Source organism: Dendrobates tinctorius, unplaced genomic scaffold, assembly GCF_039654945.1.
Source record: "Dendrobates tinctorius isolate UK_male_01 unplaced genomic scaffold, ASM3965494v1 ptg000023l, whole genome shotgun sequence".
NCBI lineage: Eukaryota > Metazoa > Chordata > Amphibia > Anura > Dendrobatidae > Dendrobates > Dendrobates tinctorius.
This window is the reverse complement of record NW_027361691.1, coordinates 14864966-14884504: the sequence shown is the minus strand read 5'-3', so window position 1 is coordinate 14884504 and position 19539 is coordinate 14864966. Positions and strand designations below refer to the sequence as shown.

Here is a 19539-nt window from a genome sequence, read left to right as displayed (position 1 = left end):
TCGAGACGTGGAGGTCCAGACTCGAGACGTGGCGGTCCAGACTCGAGACGTGGCGGTCCAGACTCGAGACGTGGCGGTCCAGACTCGAGACGTGGCGGTGCAGACTCGAGACGTGGCGGTGCAGACTCGAGACATGGCGGTCCAGACTCGAGACATGGCGGTCCAGACTCGAGACATGGCGGTCCAGACTCGAGACATGGCGGTCCAGACTCGAGACATGGTGGCCCAGACTCGAGACATGAGGGTCCAGACTCGAGACGTGGAGGTCCAGACTCGAGACGTGGAGGTCCAGACTCGAGACGTGGCGGTCCAGACTCGAGACGTGGCGGTCCAGACTCGAGACGTGGCGGTCCAGACTCGAGACGTGGCGGTGCAGACTCGAGACGTGGCGGTGCAGACTCGAGACATGGCGGTCCAGACTCGAGACATGGCGGTCCAGACTCGAGACATGGCGGTCCAGACTCGAGACATGGCGGTCCAGACTCGAGACATGGCGGTCCAGACTCGAGACATGGCGGCCCAGACTCGAGACATAAGGGTCCAGACTCGAGACATGGCGGTCCACTCGAAACATAGTGGTTTAGACTTGGATGCATGATGCCGACCATACAAGCAAGCCTCGTGTACATGGCAGCCATATTGGCTGTGGCCTAGTGATGCCTCTATATACTCAGGCAGGGTCCGTGAGATATGGCAATATGCTAATACACGGGTCTTCACCACTATTCCTGATGGCGGCCCGCAGAGATTGAGACATCTGCACTTGTCTTCTACATAATGAGATACTTGCTATGGAGATTAGGTCAATGCCGCACTGCCGCCCGGGGAGAGCAGGCGAAAAATGCACAAAACGTATTACCTGTAATGGCAGCTGTGCGTTATAAGATATGACGGCTTCTGGGGGATCCTACGCACGCCAACAATGGGGCCTAAGGGGTACGCTGCCCCCTGCATCATATCACACGTTAGGATAATATCTAGTGTCCTCGAAATACGTGACCCCCAAATGGAAAACACTATGATTAAGAGAGATTAAATATAAAAATATATTTATATAGTGCAAAGGTCCAGTATCATTACCAGGACTTGTTCACACGTAACATTTTTTGCTGAACCCTTTCCCGCCCTTTTCAGGGCAGAAAAAGCGCAGTGTTATGTTTTTCGAAATGGCGCACGGGTTTTTTTGTTTTTTTTTCTTTAATCTGTTTGGCTATTTTTGTAGAGCACAAAAAGGCACAAGTTATGGTAAATGGTGTCAAAATTTGCCCAAAAGTTTTACATAAAATCACCCGGGGAGGATGGACTGGAAAACCCCAAAGCTCGCTTGTAATAATGAACATAGAGAACATGCGAACGCATAAAAAATAGGCTAAAAAAAATAGTGCAAATGAAAATAAAAAACAGGCCACAAAAACACCCAAAACTAGACAAAAGGAAGAACCAAAAATAGTTTTTCTATTGCATTTGTTATGCAGGTTTTCGCTTTTTTATGTCGTTTTGGAGCAAGTTTGACGCATAGTTTTTTTTTTTCATGCCGGAATGCACAAATCACTTGAATTTCGCACTTAAAAAACACAATTTGCATTTTTATATGTTTTTTTTTTTTTTTTAAATTCCCGATTGAAACCTATTGGGAAAAATGCACCTGCAATACCAAATGGAAAAAGTATGAAAAACGCAATGTGTGAACAAGTCCTAAGGTTCGTGCGCATGCAGCAGAGCTTAGTTTGTCATTTGTCACCATAGCCATATGTTCTGACATTTTTTTATTGCTTGTCTATAGAGTTCCCGCCCGTAGATGTCATCCCCCCACAAAGCTTTCGCCTCAGGAGGATTTGCTGGCGTTCATTGAAATGGATGCCCATTAATTTCAGCGGGTGCTGCGCAAGCGATTCCCGCAGCTGTAACAGCAGATTGTGAATAATCCCTGCATCAGATTTGCTCCCTCATGAAAAAAAATGGTGTCTGAGCGATTTCATACAAAATCAAAGACTAAACGACAAATTCGGCTCAGCTACGTCGGAAAACAGGCACATGCAGATGCAGTATAGTGTAAAGCTGGCGTCACTCTCAGGGCCCGATCAATCACTACATTTGCGCCCTCTTTGAATTGGCGCCTTTTTTAAACACCCTTTCCTACGCGTTCACTATTTTATATTCACCCATATGGATGACGTTTGGGGGTTTCCGGATGTTTTCGGGCCGATTCATCAATTGCGAGTTTTTAAAAATTTGCACAATTTTTGCAAAAATTTTACATCATCCCCCCCCCCCACCTGGGGCAAATTTTACAACATTTAGCGGAACTCGCAATTTTTTTTTTTTAGCTAAAAAGACGCAAAACAGGTTAAACGCTCGATTTTGTGCAAAACTTCATGCACCACGAGCGCCATTTAGAAGAACGTCGCGCAAAGACATGTCTACACCTACAAGGGAGAAAAAAAATGTGACTAAAAAGAAAGCACAGCAAATGATGAATCGGACGCACAGTGTTTTTACATAAAAACATTTTTTTGCGGCGTTTTTATCATCTTTTTTCCCATTTTTTACGCGGCCAGATGAAACTGCGTTATGACATGCACTACACGCGATGCGTTTTAGTTTGTGACCGGTTTAGGGTCAGTGACTTTTTTTTACCATGCGGCGTGCTCTGGGTATGGCTGGTGAATTTTTTTGGGGGGTCTTCCCACTGGAAAAAAATGCTAATAAAATGCATGCAGAGAATGACATTAATGCTTTGTTCCCATATTTCAGGCTCAGCTTATTTGCGCCTAACGTAACTCAACGGATCAGAGCTGATGACAAAAATAGGCATCAATTGCCACCAGGCTGTTCCACAAATCCACAAACTATCTAAAAAGTACCAAACTGGCGCCTGCACCTGTCTGGAGCAAAAACTGATGCGCCGGACGGATTGGAACAATCCCATTGAGGCGTCTCCATCAGTTTCAGTCCAGTGTTTTAGGCTAACGGCAGATGGAAATGGCTGCCATACGTGGAACCAGCACAAATTAATAAAAAAAACCAAGAAAAAAAAAAAACATAAAAGGCCACTAAAAAATCCACAAAAATATACTAAAAACACCTATTACTACCTTTTCATAGATGAATAGATTCAATCCACACCATTAAGTTCATATATTGGCCTGTTATATGGACCCTTGACGCATCCTGACCATACAGTAGCCAACACTGCGAACCAACTGTGCTAAAATATAATTAAATGAAATACAACTGTACTAAATAATATCGCAATTAAATGAAAAACCGTTAAAAATATAAAAAAATTACAAAAAATCAGATACTATGCACCCTACACATACACAGCCTATGCTTTATGTCCTATCACTGTGAACATCATCCTACTAACGCCACTAAAAGAACATAAATGGAAACTAAAATAACTCAAATGAACTAAAACACACCATATACTATGCATCATTTATATATATACAGACTCTATATCCTACTAATGTGTATGGAAAGTGATAAAACACACCATATACTATGCATCATTTATATATATACAGACTCTATATCCTACTAATGTGTATGGAAAGTGATAAAACACACCATATACTATGCATCATATACATATATACAGACTCTGTATCCTACTAATGTGTATGGAAAGTGATAAAACACACCATATACTATGCATCATACACATATATACAGACTTTATATCCTACTAATGCGACTATAATGTATGGAAAGTGATAAAACACACCATATACTATGCATCATATACATATATACAGACTCTGTATCCTACTAATGTGTATGGAAAGTGATAAAACACACCATATACTGTGCTAAACAGACATATACACAGTCTATATACTGCCTGATGTCATATACCAGCCAACGCCATACTAAAAACTCTATATAAATGAAATAAAATAACAAACAATACTAAAAAAATCTGTATATACCATATATGATGCACCGTACACATCTAAGTAGCCCATACATTGCCTTCTGTCCTATGTAAGTCCAGCAGCATCCATCTAACTAATAGATCAACACAATAAAGTAACCTAATAAAATATGTAAAATGCATAAAATATACAAAAAATTAACACAATTCACCAAACGCATACATTCTATGCACTGCATTGCGTCCTATAACAGCATCCATATCACTAATATATAAATAAATGAAAAATAAAATAACCTAATAAAATATGGAAAAATATAAATACATATCAGATATTTTAAAAAAAACCTACTAAAAGCTGAACGCCCCATATACAGTCTATATGTCGCCTTATGTCCTATCCTGATGACAGCAGACACAAACCTCTTGCTTTACTTGATAAAGAAATTAAAAAAATTAAATAGATAAAACATAAAAAAACAAAAAACAAAATTAGAAATAGTATAAAAAATATTGCAAAAAAAAAAAATTATTAAAAATACAAAAAAGTAACTTTAATCTAGCCATTAGCAGGTGCTGAATTGCCTCTTCCATTTCCAGGAGGGTTACAATGTATACCGCTGACTTTGCTACTATGTATATACAGCCATCGTACAGTGTATACAGTATACGCCCTCCCTAGGTCCTATGAAATCCGGAGCAGCGAGGACTCCCCTTACCTCACACATGAGTGCAGCTTCACCAACGGTCCCCAATCTTGCACTTGTCCTAGATGGTCCTCCATGCTCTTACCAAAAACAGCCCCACGACACAAGTGCAACCTGCCTGCTCCATTCTCCACCTCTCCTCAAGATGATAGATGCTACCAAGGTACCCGGGAGGAAATCTCAGCCTCTGCACGCTTTACTATAAAAAGTACTTTATAGTCAAAAATTATCCCCCCACCCCAAAAAAAAAATTAAAAATTATCCCGATAGGCTGAAAGATTCCTTGCAGAAGACTTGTCTGGGGGGAAATTCAGCAGTTTGAAAAAGTTGCCATCACCTTCCTTCAATGAAGAAAAAAAAAATGTGACTTGGAGATGGGGGAAGAAAATCCTGGAGCAGAGAGGTGGAGGAGGGGATTGGGAGGTAGTGGTGGAGGAGGAGGAGGAGGAGGAGGGTAGTGCTGTGATGTGACATACATATGGAATGAGCTTTGGAACAATGCTGTCAAAACAGCCAGTGCCTTCTCCACTCATAGGCAGCTGCTTTCTGGACTGTGCGGTATAGAAGGTGTTGGGGGTAGAGCCCCCAGATTAAGCCTGGTGAGAACCCCAGCGTCTCCACGTGGTGCGCTGCCGCACTTACTCCTTACAATTGGCCTTGAATTCCTTTACAAGACAGATTCTAATTCCTAAATCGCCCATTAGAGAAATCTGATGCCTTCAGACTGCGGATCTACAAGTGCTTGCACACTTAGCCGGATCCCCGCCCTTCATTTGCCCTAAGGCTGTGTGCACACGCTGCGGATTCTGCTGCGGTTCCGCAGCGGATTTGGCCCATTATACCATTATTCCCTATGGGAAATGGAAACCGCTGTGCAGATGCTGCGGAATTTTCTGTGCGGATTTTCTGCGGTTTCTAAACCGCAGAAAGAATTCACACGTCAATTCTTCCTGCGGATTCCGCAGCGGTTTACCATCTCCTCCATTCTGAAGATAGTAAAACCGCAGGATAATCCGCAGATAAACCGCAGGTCTTTTGATTTATCGGCGGATTTTGAAAATCTGCGCGGATCAATCCGCAGCAGATTCCGCAGCGTGTGCACACAGCCTTAGTCTTTGGTTGACACTAGTGGTTTTACAACTGTTTCACTTGTGCGCGGCATCGCCGCTTCGAAATAACTACAATTTTGTCAATAATTTCCAGAATTTCCTGCGGATTGGCCAGCGGTTTTCCACTGCGGTTTGACACCTGGACAATGGAATAGGTGTCAAACCGCAGCGGAATCCGCAGAAAGAATTGACATGCTGCGGATTTCAAACCGCAGCTTTTCCGCAGGGAAAAATCCGCAGCTTGTGCACTGCGGATTTGAAAACCCATAGGATAACATTATACTGTACACTGTCTGCGGAACTGCTGCGGATCCACAGAGGCAGAATCCGCAGCGTGTGCACATACCCTTAATAAGACCCCAATTTTAGCAGATTTGTGGTAGAGATAGGTTACCTTTCCACGGAACATATTTTCTGCGGAATTCTGGCAGCGGAGGTTCCGCAGCGACCGCCCACAGCGCTTTTTATCGGGGCGGACATCATTGCAAAAAAGGTGCGGGGAAGCTACCCATGTCACACCTTTGCATGGTAAGGGGTGAAAATGGAACTATATCCACAACTTCAATTGGCATGCCCGCAGCTCCAGCCAATTACTGCTGCAGATATATTTCATCGCATGTCTCAGCCTTAGAGTATTTTCACACTGTGTCTTTTTATGCTGTTTTTGGCGCAGAATACGCAGCAAACACGTCGATAAAACGCTCAATAGATGGAACATATTCTTTTCTATGCAAAAATAAGTTTCTATTCATTGGCACAGAGTTTCAGGCTTTCAAAAAAAAGCCAAGCGGTTGAAAGAAGTAACATCTTCTTCAGGTGTTCTTCACTAAGAATATGCTGAAATATATATATATATATATACACTGGTGAGAAATTACACCACACCACCAAATTAAAAACAATACAGGCACAATATGCCAAAAATGGCCTTAATAACAAAATTCCTTTAATTTGGCATCTGATAATACCAAAGAACTAATAAAACTGTGCAAGGGAAATTAATTAGGAAATTTCTCCAAATTAATGTTATTTTTAGACAATTTTTAAAAAATTAGGAAAAAGATGCATCTTTTTTTGCCATGATTTAAAAAAAAATATCAAAATCCCCACAATGTGTGCTTGTACTTATGGTTCGTTGCACAATCGTTAGAAGATCCAGGGGGCTGATGTGGACCTACATAGCCACGTGGCAAGAATATCATGAGATGTGCGGATATGACGGGATTATCTGGGGACGCTCGGATAATGCCGGGTATAAATCTTGGTGAAGGTAGCTCTCAGGGGTACGTACGCACGGCTACATCAGAGCAGGTTTATTTGCTGTGATTTGCGACTGACATAGCATTTATATATACGGGTCAGTGGAATCAAAGAGGAGAGCACCATATCTATAACATTCGGAGGATCTTGTCCAATTCATAACATCAGTCCAGAAACAGCAAAGTCAGTCTGCCCCATACAGTATAAATACCGCATAAGGCCTCAGTCAGACATCAGTTTTTCACATACGCGCTCTATCCGTTTTTTTCAGTAACAGAACATATGCCCGGTATAATCGAAGGCGCACTTCGCGTCTTGGAGACATGTCTGTTTTTGATCCAAGTAACTGACAAAATTCAGTGCAGTGGATCTGTGAAAAGAATGGATAGCACTCAAATGCCATCCAAGTGTCATCCGAGTTTCACAATCCATGTGTCATCCGAGTGCAGTCATCTATGTGTCCTCCGAGTGCTGTCATCCGTGTGTCATCCGAGTGCTGCCATCCATGCGTCATCCGAGTGCTGTCATCCATGTGTCATCCAAGTGCTGTCATCCATGTGTCATCCGAGTGCTGTCATCCATGTGTCATCCGAGTGCTGTCATCCATGTGTTATTCGAGTGCTGTCATCCATGTGTCATCCAAGTGTTGTTATCTATGTGTCCTCCGAGTGCTGTCATCCGTGTGTCATCCGAGTGCTGTCATCCATGTGTCATCCAAGTGCTGCCATCCATATGTCATCCGAGTGCTGTCATCCATGTGTCATCCAAGTGCTGGCTTCCATGCGTCATCCAAGTGCTGTCATCCATGTGTCATCCGAGTGCTGTCATCCGTGTGTCATACAGGTGTCACAATCCATTTGTCATATGAATGTCACAATCCATGTGTCATACGACTGCTGGCATACTTTTGTCATCCGAGTGCTGCCATCCATGTGTCGTCTGAGTGTCACAATCCAGGTGTCATCCGAGTGCTGGCATATGTGTGTCATCTGAGTGCTGCCTTCCAAGTGTCACAATCCATTTGTCATCCGAATGCAGTCATCCATGTGTCATCCAAGTGTTGTCATCTATGTGTCCTCCGAGTGCTGTCATCCGTGTGTCATCCGAGTGTCTCAATCCATGTGTTATCCAAGTGCTGCCATCCATGCGTCATCCAAGTGCTGTCATCCATGTGTCATCCGAGTGCTGTCATCCATGTGTCATCCAAGTGCTGCCATCCATGCTTCATCCAAGTGCTGTCATCCATGTGTCATCCAAGTGCTGCCTTCCATGCGTCATCCAAGTGCTGTCATCCATGTGTCATCCGAGTGCTGTCATCCATGTGTCATCCGAGTGCTGTCATCCGTGTGTCATACAGGTGTCATCCAAGTGCTGTCATCCATGTGTCATCCGAGTGCTGTCATCCATGTGTCATCCAAGTGCTGCCATCCATGCTTCATCCAAGTGCTGTCATCCATGTGTCATCCAAGTGCTGCCTTCCATGCGTCATCCATGTGCTGTCATCCATGTGTCATACGAGTGCTGGCATACTTTTGTCATCCGAGTGCTGCCATCCATGTGTCATCTGAGTGTCACAATCCAGGTGTCATCCGAGTGCTGGCATTTGTGTGTCATCTGAGTGCTGCCATCCATGTGTCATCCGAGTGCTGTCATCCATGTGTCATCCAAGTGTTGTCATCTATGTGTCCTCCGAGTGCTGTCATCCATGTGTCATCCGAGTGTCTCAATCCATGTGTCATCCAAGTGTTGCCATCCATGCGTCATCCAAGTGCTGTCATCCATGTGTCATCCGAGTGCTGTCATCCATGTATCATCCAAGTGCTGCCTTCCATGCGTCATCCAAGTGCTGTCATCCATGTGTCATCCGAGTGCTGTCATCCGTGTGTCATCCAAGTGCTGTCATCCATGTGTCATCCAAGTGCTGTCATCCATGTGTCATACAAGTGCTGGCATACTTATGTCATCCGAGTGCTGCCATCCATGTGTCATCTGAGTGTCACAATCCAGGTGTCATCCGAGTGCTGGCATATGTGTGTCATCTGAGTGCTGCCATCCATGTGTCATCCGAGTGCTGTCATGCATGTGTCATCCAAGGGTTACAATCCATGTGTCATCCGAATGCAGTCATCCATGTGTCATCCACGTGTTGTCATCTATGTGTCCTCCGAGTGCTGTCATCCGTGTGTCATCCGAGTGTCTCAATCCATGCGTCATCCAAGTGCTGCCATCCATGCGTCATCCAAGTGCTGTCATCCATGCGTCATCTAAGTGCTGCCATCCATGTGTCATCCGAGTGCTGTCATCCGTGTGTCATCCAAGTGCTGCCTTCCATGCGTCATCTAAGTGCTGCCATCCATGTGTCATCCGAGTGCTGTCATCCGTGTGTCATCCAAGTGCTGTCATCCATGTGTCATCCAAGTGCTGTCATCCATGTGTCATACGAGTGCTGGCATACTTTTGTCATCCGAGTGCTGCCATCCATGTGTCATCTGAGTGTCACAATCCAGGTTTCATCCGAGTGCTGGCATATGTGTGTCATCTGAGTGCTGTCATCCATGTGTCATCCGAGTGCTGTCATGCATGTGTCATCCAAGGGTTACAATCCATGTGTCATCCGAGTGCTGTCATCCAAGTATCACAATCCATGTGTCATCCGAGTGCAGTCATCTGTTATGATGAGTCACCGAAGGAGGAAAAAACAAAATACAAGCTAAGTCCAGAAAAACCAAAGAGGTTGGCAGCTATCGGATAGCAGACCCCTGAACCTATCCACAACAACTAGCAGTAGCCGTGGGGGGGTTCCTACGGTGCCCTAGACCCCTCGATCACAGCCGGAGAACTATATAGCCTAAAGACAGAAAGGGGAAAAACTAAACTGCCCCAGAGCAGACCCCAAAGCAATAGGCAGCCCCCAACATATAATGACGGTGAAGCAAGATGAAAACACTAACACAGATAGAAAGATAGGTTGAGCAAATGATGGGGCCCAAGCTAACTACATAGGACAGGATAGGAAAGATGCTGTCTGCCATCCGCAAAAACCCTATCAAAATGAGCCAACCGACTGATAGGAAAAACAGGCCCTGAAGTCGCTAGGCTTCAAAAGACTATATCAGCACTCAGGTATATTCTGAAGACAGAGCAAAATATCAACAGATCAGAGACAAAAATGGAATCCAGCTCACCCCCGGCCGGGGATGGCAGAACTCCCAAAAAACAAGGAAAAACAAAAACAAAACTGAAGAGTACAAAGCAGAGCAGAAAAACTTAGCTTTGAGATGCAGGAATCAGACTGGTCTCCAGGAATCCAGCAGGAAAATCACCAGCCAGGAAGAAGGGCGTTGGCAGCCTTATATCCAGTCCTCAATTCCAGCCACCCAGTCATCATCCAGCTTCCCAGGTGTTTGGTAATCAGTCTCACTACCTTCTTTCACTAGAGGAGGGAGTTCATCAGACCTCAATGGTGAGGGGAAAAATGAACTCACAACAGTCATCCATGTGTCATCCAAGTGCTGTCATCCATGTGTCATCCGAGTGTTGTCATCTATGTGTCCTCCGAGTGCTGTCATCCGTGTGTCATCCAGGTGTCTCAATCCATGTGTCATCCATGTGTCATCCAAGTGTTGTCATCTATGTGTCCTCCGAGTGCTGTCATCCGTGTGTCATCCAGGTGTCTCAATCCATGTGTCATCCATGTGTCATCCAAGTGTTGTCATCTATGTGTCCTCTGAGTGCTGTCATCCGTGTGTCATCCGAGTGCTGTTATCCATGTGTCATCCGATTGCTGTCATCCATGTGTCATACAGGTGTCACAACCCATTTGTCATACGAGTGTCACAATCCATGTGTCATACGACTGCTGGCATACTTTTGTCATCCGAGTGCTGCCATCCATGTGTCATCTGAGTGTCACAATCCAGGTGTCATCCGAGTGCTGGCATATGTGTGTCATCTGAGTGCTGTCATGCATGTGTCATCCAAGGGTTACAATCCATGTGTCATCCGACTGCTGTCATCCAAGTGTCACAATCCATGTGTCATCCGAGTGCTGTCATCCATGTGTCATCCAAGGGTTACAATCCATGTGTCATCTGATTGCTGTCATCCAAGTGTCACAATCCATGTGTCATCCGAGCACTGACATACGTGTGTCATCCGAGTGCTGCCATCCATGTGTCATCCGAGTGCTGTCATCCATGTGTCATCCAAGGGTTACAAGCCATGTGTCATCCAAGTGCTGGCATACATGTGTCATCCGGAGAGCTGCCATCCATGTGTCATTCGAGTGCTGCCATTCATATGTCATTTGAGCGCTGTCATCCATGTGTCATCCAAGTACTGTCATCCATGTGTTATCCGAGTCACAATCCATGTCTGAGCTGTCGGTGCTCTGACTGATTGCTCAGTTGACCTATCTGAGAATGGGAGGTGCAGAGATTTCTCCAGGTGCTCCCTGTTCTCAGTAATTGCCCTGCTATTTAGGTGGGCTGTCTGACCCAGATCACTGCCAGTCAGAAGCTTCTGCTCTCTGGTGTGTGTTTGCCGGATTCCTGTGCTGTGTTTTCTGATCTACTGCTGTTGACCTTTGGACCGTGTTCTGACTACCCGTTTGTTATTGCTCTTTTACTTATCCGCTATTTCTCTGGTATTTTGACCCCGGACTGTGACCTAACTTACACCTTCGTCTTTTCCCTTAGTTTACTACATGGTGTCTTGATGTACTGACCCCCTTATGTCTGACTTCTCTGGCTCACGGCCTGTCCATGAGTTGTGACTGGCGTCACATAAACAGTAGTCACACGACCCAAAAATGGATGAAAACCGATCCAGCCCGCTGATAAATAGCTATTCATTTTTTTCTTGCACACAAACAATAGTTACGTCTGAATGAGGCCTTAAAAATAATTGAAAAATGTAAAGCTCTTAAGGCCAGGATACCTCACTAATAACATGCATTTTAGGGTCCAAATTACAATTGGGCTTCCTATGGTTCCACTTATCCAACCTAGATCAATAAAAAGCCCCTAGTGCGGATATCGAAAACAGTGTGTGTGACGGTAAAATGGGGATCAGGGTATGGACCCTAAAATGTGCAAAACCAGCCTAGCTAATATTATCATGGAATGAAGCTGATCTCAGTCCAGGACCACGATGTGCTGAGGTCCAAGACAACAACCAAGGATCAGTGGGGGAAAAAACAGGACCTTTCACATTCCCCCGAAAATGTCCTACCACTTGGGATTGAAGAAAGAAAAAAGTTCTGAGGTCTGGTAGGCCAAGCTGGACAAGCGTTCTACACAACAATTGTCATTGTTATACCCTTGTTGTTACAAAAGATATTGGAATTCTAATACGGCCATTCAGGACTCAGATTATACCAGCAAATTATATCTAAGGTGAGTTTCACACTAGTGTTTATGAGCGCAGCGACGGCCTGCGCACGGCCGCCGCTAAGCCCCGCCCCCTGCCGCGCCTCCACCGGTAGCTCCGCCCACCGGCGCATGACGCTGCATGCGCCCTTTTTGACCTTTTTGCACCAAATGCAACCTGCTGCAGTTTGGTTGCGTCGGCGCACCGTCAAAAAGGCGCATGCGCCGCCAAACGCATACTGCGCACGGCCTGCGCCCCCTGTGATAAAGATAGGGGACGCAGGGCGCATGCAGCGTCATGCGCCGGTGGGCGGAGCTACCGGTGGAGGCGCGGCAGGGGGCGGGGCTTAGCAACGGCCATGCGCAGGCCGTCGCTGCGCTCATAAACGCTAGTGTGAAACTAGCCTAAGCAACCGGTGTACAGAATCAAAATAATACTACCATATCGTCCTCATAAGATTGTGAGCCCTCGCAGGCAGGGTCCTCGCTCCTCCTGTACCAGTCGTGACTTGTATGGCTTAAGATTACTGTACTTGTCTTTTCTTATGTACACCCCTCCTCACGTGTAAAGCGCCATGGGATAAATGGCGCTATAATAATAATAAGGCATCGATATACAATATCAGTGTCGTATGGACACTATATGGTAGCATTATTCTGAGCATTTAGATAATGTACAGTAAATTTCCCACACAATAGTATCAATATAATGCCAAATAAAACTGTACTGATATTCAGTATCCAGGTAATGCCGCAATACAGTGTCTACATAACCTAACCCCAAAATTAGGCCACGGTCAGTAGTGTAACAATCAGAGGAAAAGTATAATAGAAGCACGCCACCATTTCTGTATTTATCACCCACTCCTGGTTGTGGCTTACAAATACTGATCTAAAACACTGACCAAACACTGACTGTGTGAACGTGGTTTAAGAATGATTCTGAAAACTTGTGTCCATGTATCACTGATATATATTTCCCACACAATAGTGTCATTCAGGGCAACTAAAGCGGCTATTCAGAGTCCAGATAATACCGCAATGCAACATCTAAACCTTATACCATACATTGCCTTTATGCTACTAATATATTTCCCACACAATAGTGCCATTTAGTGCACAAATTCAACAGCTATTCATACAAAGGCTAAATAACCTCTGTATGGCATCTAAGAAATACTATCAAATAATGCACATATATCGCTCACACAATAGTATCATTCAATGTCCAACTAAAACCACAAGGTGGTAAATAATACCGCAATTCAATATCTACGGTAAATAATACACCATGTAGTGCACACATACCATTGATATAATTTATATACAAGTGTCATCTATGCCCAAATAAAATTGTCATTCAGTGTCCAAATAACACTGCAATAAAATGTTTTTATAATATACCTTATAGTGCCCATATATTACTGATATACACTGCTCAAAAAATAAAGGGAACACATCCTAGTACATTGTGTTGTTTAAGTGTTCCCTTTATTTTTTTGAGCAGCATATATTTCACACACAAGAGTATCACTCAATGCCAAAAACTATAGTTACTGAATACCTGAATAATGCTTCCATATAATGTATAAATAACCAGTATATAGTATCTAAATTATACTACCATATAGTGCATCTATAACAATGGCATATAATTCCCACGCAATAGTGACAATCAATGCCCAAATAAAACCGACACTCTAAATATGTAAATAATACCGTATACCCATGATATATATTTCCTACTCGATAGTGTCATGCTATGCCTAAATAAAAGCGTCTTTAAGTGTCCAAATAATACCGCAATGCAAAGTCTAAATGACTTCTATACAGAATCAGAATGATTCTGACAAATAATGCCCTAATAACCCTGGTACATATTTGCGACCTAAGGCTGGAGTCACACTAACCGACGCAAAATACGGTCAGTATTTTACATGCGTAATACGGATGCGAGACCCCTAAACAGTGCTCCGTATGTCATCCGTAATCAAGGTGTGGTCGCGTATTTTGCGCATGTCAGCATCCGTATGTAATCCGCATGGCATCCGTATGGCGAGATTTTCTCGCAGGCTTGCAAAATGGACATATAATGGAGCCCTATGACAGGGTTTCTAAAAGACACCTGGTGCGTATTTCTCGCAACTCACATGTGTGGTCCGTGAGTAATCCGTATTTTTTGCGCACCCATAGACTTGCATTGGCGTACTACGGGCGTAGTACGCTGACAATCGCAGCATGCTGCGAGTGGCACGGACCGTAGAACACGGATGAGAAATATACGCCTGGTGCGAGTGACCCCATAGAAAATCATTTGTCCGTGTCTAATGCGTGCTTTTTGCGCCTCTCACGCACCCGTATTCCTCGCCAGTGTGACTCCGGCCTAAGAGTGTCATACTATTCCCAAGTACATCTGCCATTCAGTGTCCAAATAATACCGCCATACAATGTCTACATTTAGTTTATGGGAATTTCTTGCAACCAGAGGTTAAAAACTAATACAAACCCCAAACTACTTTTTCAACAGTTGGATATATTTGTGTTGAATCTATGCAATCCTTTGTGAGCTAAAGCTTTCCCTTGAACTGCTGGTTTGCTACAATCAGAATTTAAGATAAAAAAAAAATGGGCATATAGTGTGTAGTAAGTAAGTATATAATAAGTAATAGTACATGTAGATAACATGGGGTACTTAGCTAACACTGTTTTGATCAAAAAAGTGTAAAAGCCATCCCACCACGACAAGGTGACCCATCGAGATGGTACCTAACACCTGTAGTTCACCTCATTATGGGTCAGCAGACATCAAAATAGATGAGGGAAGAGCAGGACCTGGGTCACGACTTTCCAGATACCTGTCTGTAGAAAGCTATATAAAAAAGAATAACAGCCCAAAAAGAGGGAGCAATGCCCCTGTTTGCACTGATTGCAAAAAACTAAAACAAAACAAAAATTTGAGCTAGAGCCTATGTTGGCACAAGTGTAAAGCATAGGTGTGCATTCACACTGTGGCCATTTAACAGACATAGCTTTCCACGGGCTGGTGTCTGAGCAGTCGGGACTCGGGTCCTGCTCTGCCCTTCATCTACTGAGGTGAACTACAAGAGTTAGGTACCATCCCGATTGGGTCACCTTGTCGCGGTGGGATGACTTTTACGCTTTTTTAATCAAACCAGTATTAACTAAGTATCCTATGTTATCTACATGTACTACTACTATTTATTTACTTACTATAGGGTATATGCTAATTTTGCCTTTATCTTAGGTTCTATCTGTTACATGCCACAATCTGAATGCACAACTATGTAGTGATGAGTGAATGTGCTGGGATAAGGTGTTATCAGCCATGTTTGGGTGCTAACAGAGTGACTTTGGCGTGCTCGAATAATATGTTCCAGTCCCTACAGCTGCATGTCTCGCAGCTGTTCGACAGCCACAACACATACGGGGATTACGGTACCTATTTGTTAGGCAATCCCTGTATGTGTTGCAGCTGTTAAAGAGCCATGAGACATGCAGCTGCGGGGACTTGAACGTATTTTTCGAGCACGCTGAAATGACGCGGTTAGCACCCGAGGATGGCGGATAACACCTTATCCCAGCACGTTGGCTCATCACTACACCTATGCATTGCACTTATACCAACATTTGCTCTGGCCCAATTTTTGGGGATTTAGGTTTGCTACAATGTACTAGTGACGGTTTAAAGGGGTTGTCCGGTCAAAGAAGTTAAGTCTGAAGTCAATCTTTGTGACTGCAGACTTATGAATCACCTCCAGCACACGCACTGCCGGGATTCACAAGTTTCAAAACCAGGAATGGAGGCTATGTATGACTTAGGCCGGGGTCACACTTGCGAGTGTGGTGCGAGAAACTCGCGCATCAATACCCTGATACTGCCGCCGGCACTCGGGACCGGAAAGTGCGGCTGCATATATTGCACTCTGCTCCCGAGTGCCGGCGGCAGTGCCGGGTATTGATGCGCGAGTTTCTCGCATCACACTCGCAAGTGTGACCCCGGCCTTATACATACTCTCGGCCAGCGGGCGCAGCCTCGCTCTCCATGCACTTTTATAGTGCCGAGGCCGCGCCCTGTAGTCGGACACGACCACTGGCTGTCCGTGACACTGGTCTGGGCACGGCTTCATATAAGTGTATGGAGAGCGAGGCTGCGCTTACTGGCCGGGGGTATGTATAATTCATAAGTCTGCAGTCACACAGAGTCACTGCAGACTTATCTGTATGGACCGGACAAACCCCTTTAGTGAATTGGTACAGTCTAGTATGTTTCGCTTGCATAATTGTAGAAAATTTACAGGTAAAATAGCTATAAGCAGCCTAGTTATTGTGCTCAGTGTACATGCTATAGCTGCTACTGTTCCTCTAAGGGGTCCTAAGGGGGACCCCTGACATCTCGGGTCTACTTGATGAGACCCAATAAATGTGACTTGCTGGATCCCAGCAGCTCAGTACCGCGGCATTACATTGCGTCAGTGACTTCGCCCATACGGTCATATATACAGGAGGGATACACATTGCTCACATTCCTCCGGGTATGGTTCCTACTGGAGAGGTCGCTCATTCAAGTTTATGAGTGAGGCGCTATGTTTATGGACGGAACACATGTCTTGAAAAAACAGTTGCCCAAATGCAAGTAACAGCTGACATTTTCTTACGAGCCCGAGGAGCAGACATTAAAGGGGAGACGGAGCAATTGGTCACCTGGATGAAGTTATAAAAAACTGCTTAGGTTGGCATGGCGTGGTGGTACATAGGTTGTCGTTACTGCATTAAGGCTCTATCAACTGGGTTATGAGGTTTTCGAGAAACTACAACTCCCAGCATGCACTGGAAATAAAGGTCTTGGGACATAGTGCTAGAAATAAGTAATGACAGGACCGATGTCCCAGCATTCGGTCTTACTTGCTTAGTAGGAAAGTCTTCTCCTCAGTATACATTGCATCTCGGCTTAAGGGCTCACTAACACCGGCGTATAATACAGAGGAGTGCCATGTGAGAAAACAATGTTATTCACCAAGTTCCTGATCATCTTCACGGTTTATCCTCAGCTCTAATTGGACTGAGAAAAAAAATCATAACATGCCACGAGTGGATGAGAAAATCGGATCGCACTCATCGATGCAAGTAAATGAGCGCGAAAAAAAAATCAGACGGAACACGGACCATGTATGCCGACCTATTTTTACGCGCACAACTCAAAGGAAACTCAACATTTCAATAGCCGAAGGACAGTATTCACAGCCCGAACCCTCAGGATAGCTAGATAAATAGATAGATGTCCTATCTATTCTATTATTTCTAAAGACTGTTTTTCAGTGATTCCTTTGTATCCCCATTCATACTGCACACACAAATGATACACCATTTGAAAGGTAAACTTGCCCCCATTCAGCAAGAAAATAGCCAAACAAACCACACATCCACGATTTGATCACAAAATACAGTTTGAACATTAATTTTCATAAACCTGCAGTAAGGAAAAATGACCTGCAGGCGGCACCACAGTACCCCAAAGCACACTACCAACACATTTGTAAACATGCACTGCTTTTTCGCTGATTACTTCACCACACACACACAAATGATACACCATTTGAAAGGTAAACTTGCTCCCTTCAGCAAAAAACCAGTCAAACAAACCACACATTCACGATTTTATCACTAAATACAGTTTAAACATTCATTTCTATAAACCTGCAGAAAGACACAATGACCTGCAGGTGGCACCTCAACCGGAAAACATTTTTTGGCCTCTACTTATCAAAGCAATTTATTGTATTACCAATCTACATATATAAATACCTGTCTGTGTTCATCATCTCATGAAATACATTTACATTTGACCAGCTTGCTTTTTCTGAAATTGCCTGCGCCCCCGTCAACCAATGTGCGAAAATATCACACGGGCCAAGCTAGTAAATATATAATGTCACATGCCCCTACATATAATAAACTAGCACTCATTAGTGCCCTTCATATGGCACTAAAGTGTTTTGCCTTATTAAACCTATTATATAAGTACATAATTTAAAAAAAAATAATGTGTTCCCCTGTTTTTGATAACCAGCCAATGTAAAGGAGACAGCTGTGAGCTGATATTATCAGGCTGAGAAGGTCCCTGGATATTGGGCCCTTCCCAGCCTAAAAATACCAGCCCACAGATTAGATGTGCCAATTCCGGCGCTTTGCCCGGCTCTTCCTGATTGCCCTGGTGTGGTGGCAATCCGGGTAACGGTAGTTGGGGTTGATGATAGCTGTGATTTGTAAAAATCACAGCTGCTATCAAGCTGTGGTGTTAGTAATTGAGAGGTGTCTTATCAGGCCTCCCCATTAACCCAGTATTCAAAAATAAAAATACACAGAAAAAAAAACTTTATTTGAATAAAGACTCCCCCACAATATCCCTTATTCAACTTATTTAAAAAAAATAAAAATTCCCATGCAGGTCCGCCGGAACTCAACTAATCCGATATAGTCCAGAAATGGAAACCTGAGAAACATAAAAGGACAGACATAAACACCATAGATAGTCTCTCGTTCACCAATTTATTTCCAAAAATGTTCCCACGAAGCTCCGACGTAGTCCACCCTCCCGAAATCTGGCTCCGGCAACAGTGGATAGCAGTAAACTGACCGCTATTCACAGGCACCGGGTAGTGACTACAAAGCTCATCAGCATTGCTTGCTCACACTGCGTTCAGAGAGACCTGGCATCTCTGATTCTCTGATGCGGTGCCTGTAAATGGTGGTCAGTTTACTGCTATCCACAGTCTCTGGAGCCAGATTTCATTTTTTTTTTCAGATTTCATTTTTTCATTTTTGGTAATAAATTGGTGAACGAGAGACTGTCTCTGGTGTTTATTTCTTTCTTTTTATGTTTTTCATACTGATTATTATATGTATTGATTAAAAAAAGGCGCCGACGATCCGATAGATGCTACTGCACAGGCACCGTCGGCGCCATCTTGGTGGAGACAGTTTTTGTCTTCCTCTAGCAAAATGGCGGTGGCTGCGCTGTAGGATCTATCAGATCACCAATAGATGCTACTGCACAGGCACCGTCGGCGCCATCTTGGTGGAGAGTTTTTATCTTCCTCTAGCCAAATGGCGGTGGCTGCGCTGTAGGATCTATCAGATCACCAATAGATGCTACTGCACAGGCACCGTCGGCGCCATCTTGGTGGAGACAGTTT

At 44.1% G+C, this 19539-nt stretch overlaps 1 protein-coding gene across 7 annotated transcripts in view; it reads right to left on the bottom strand.

Annotated features, from left to right (window-relative positions):
• FAT3 (FAT atypical cadherin 3) overlaps positions 1-19539 on the bottom strand; it is a 745842-nt gene that overhangs the window by 567169 nt on the left and 159134 nt on the right. For 5 of the 7 annotated variants that reach the window (XM_073569280.1, XM_073569281.1, XM_073569284.1 and 2 more), the window contains exon 1: positions 4600-4916. The exons of 1 other annotated variant lie outside the window; for it this stretch is intronic. In XM_073569280.1, the coding sequence (XP_073425381.1) occupies positions 4600-4664 (65 nt within the window). In that variant the 5' untranslated portion in view covers positions 4665-4916. Of the gene's footprint in view, positions 1-4599; positions 4921-19539 lie in introns of those variants that run through there. One more of the 7 variants, XM_073569286.1, reaches the window with a different exon arrangement.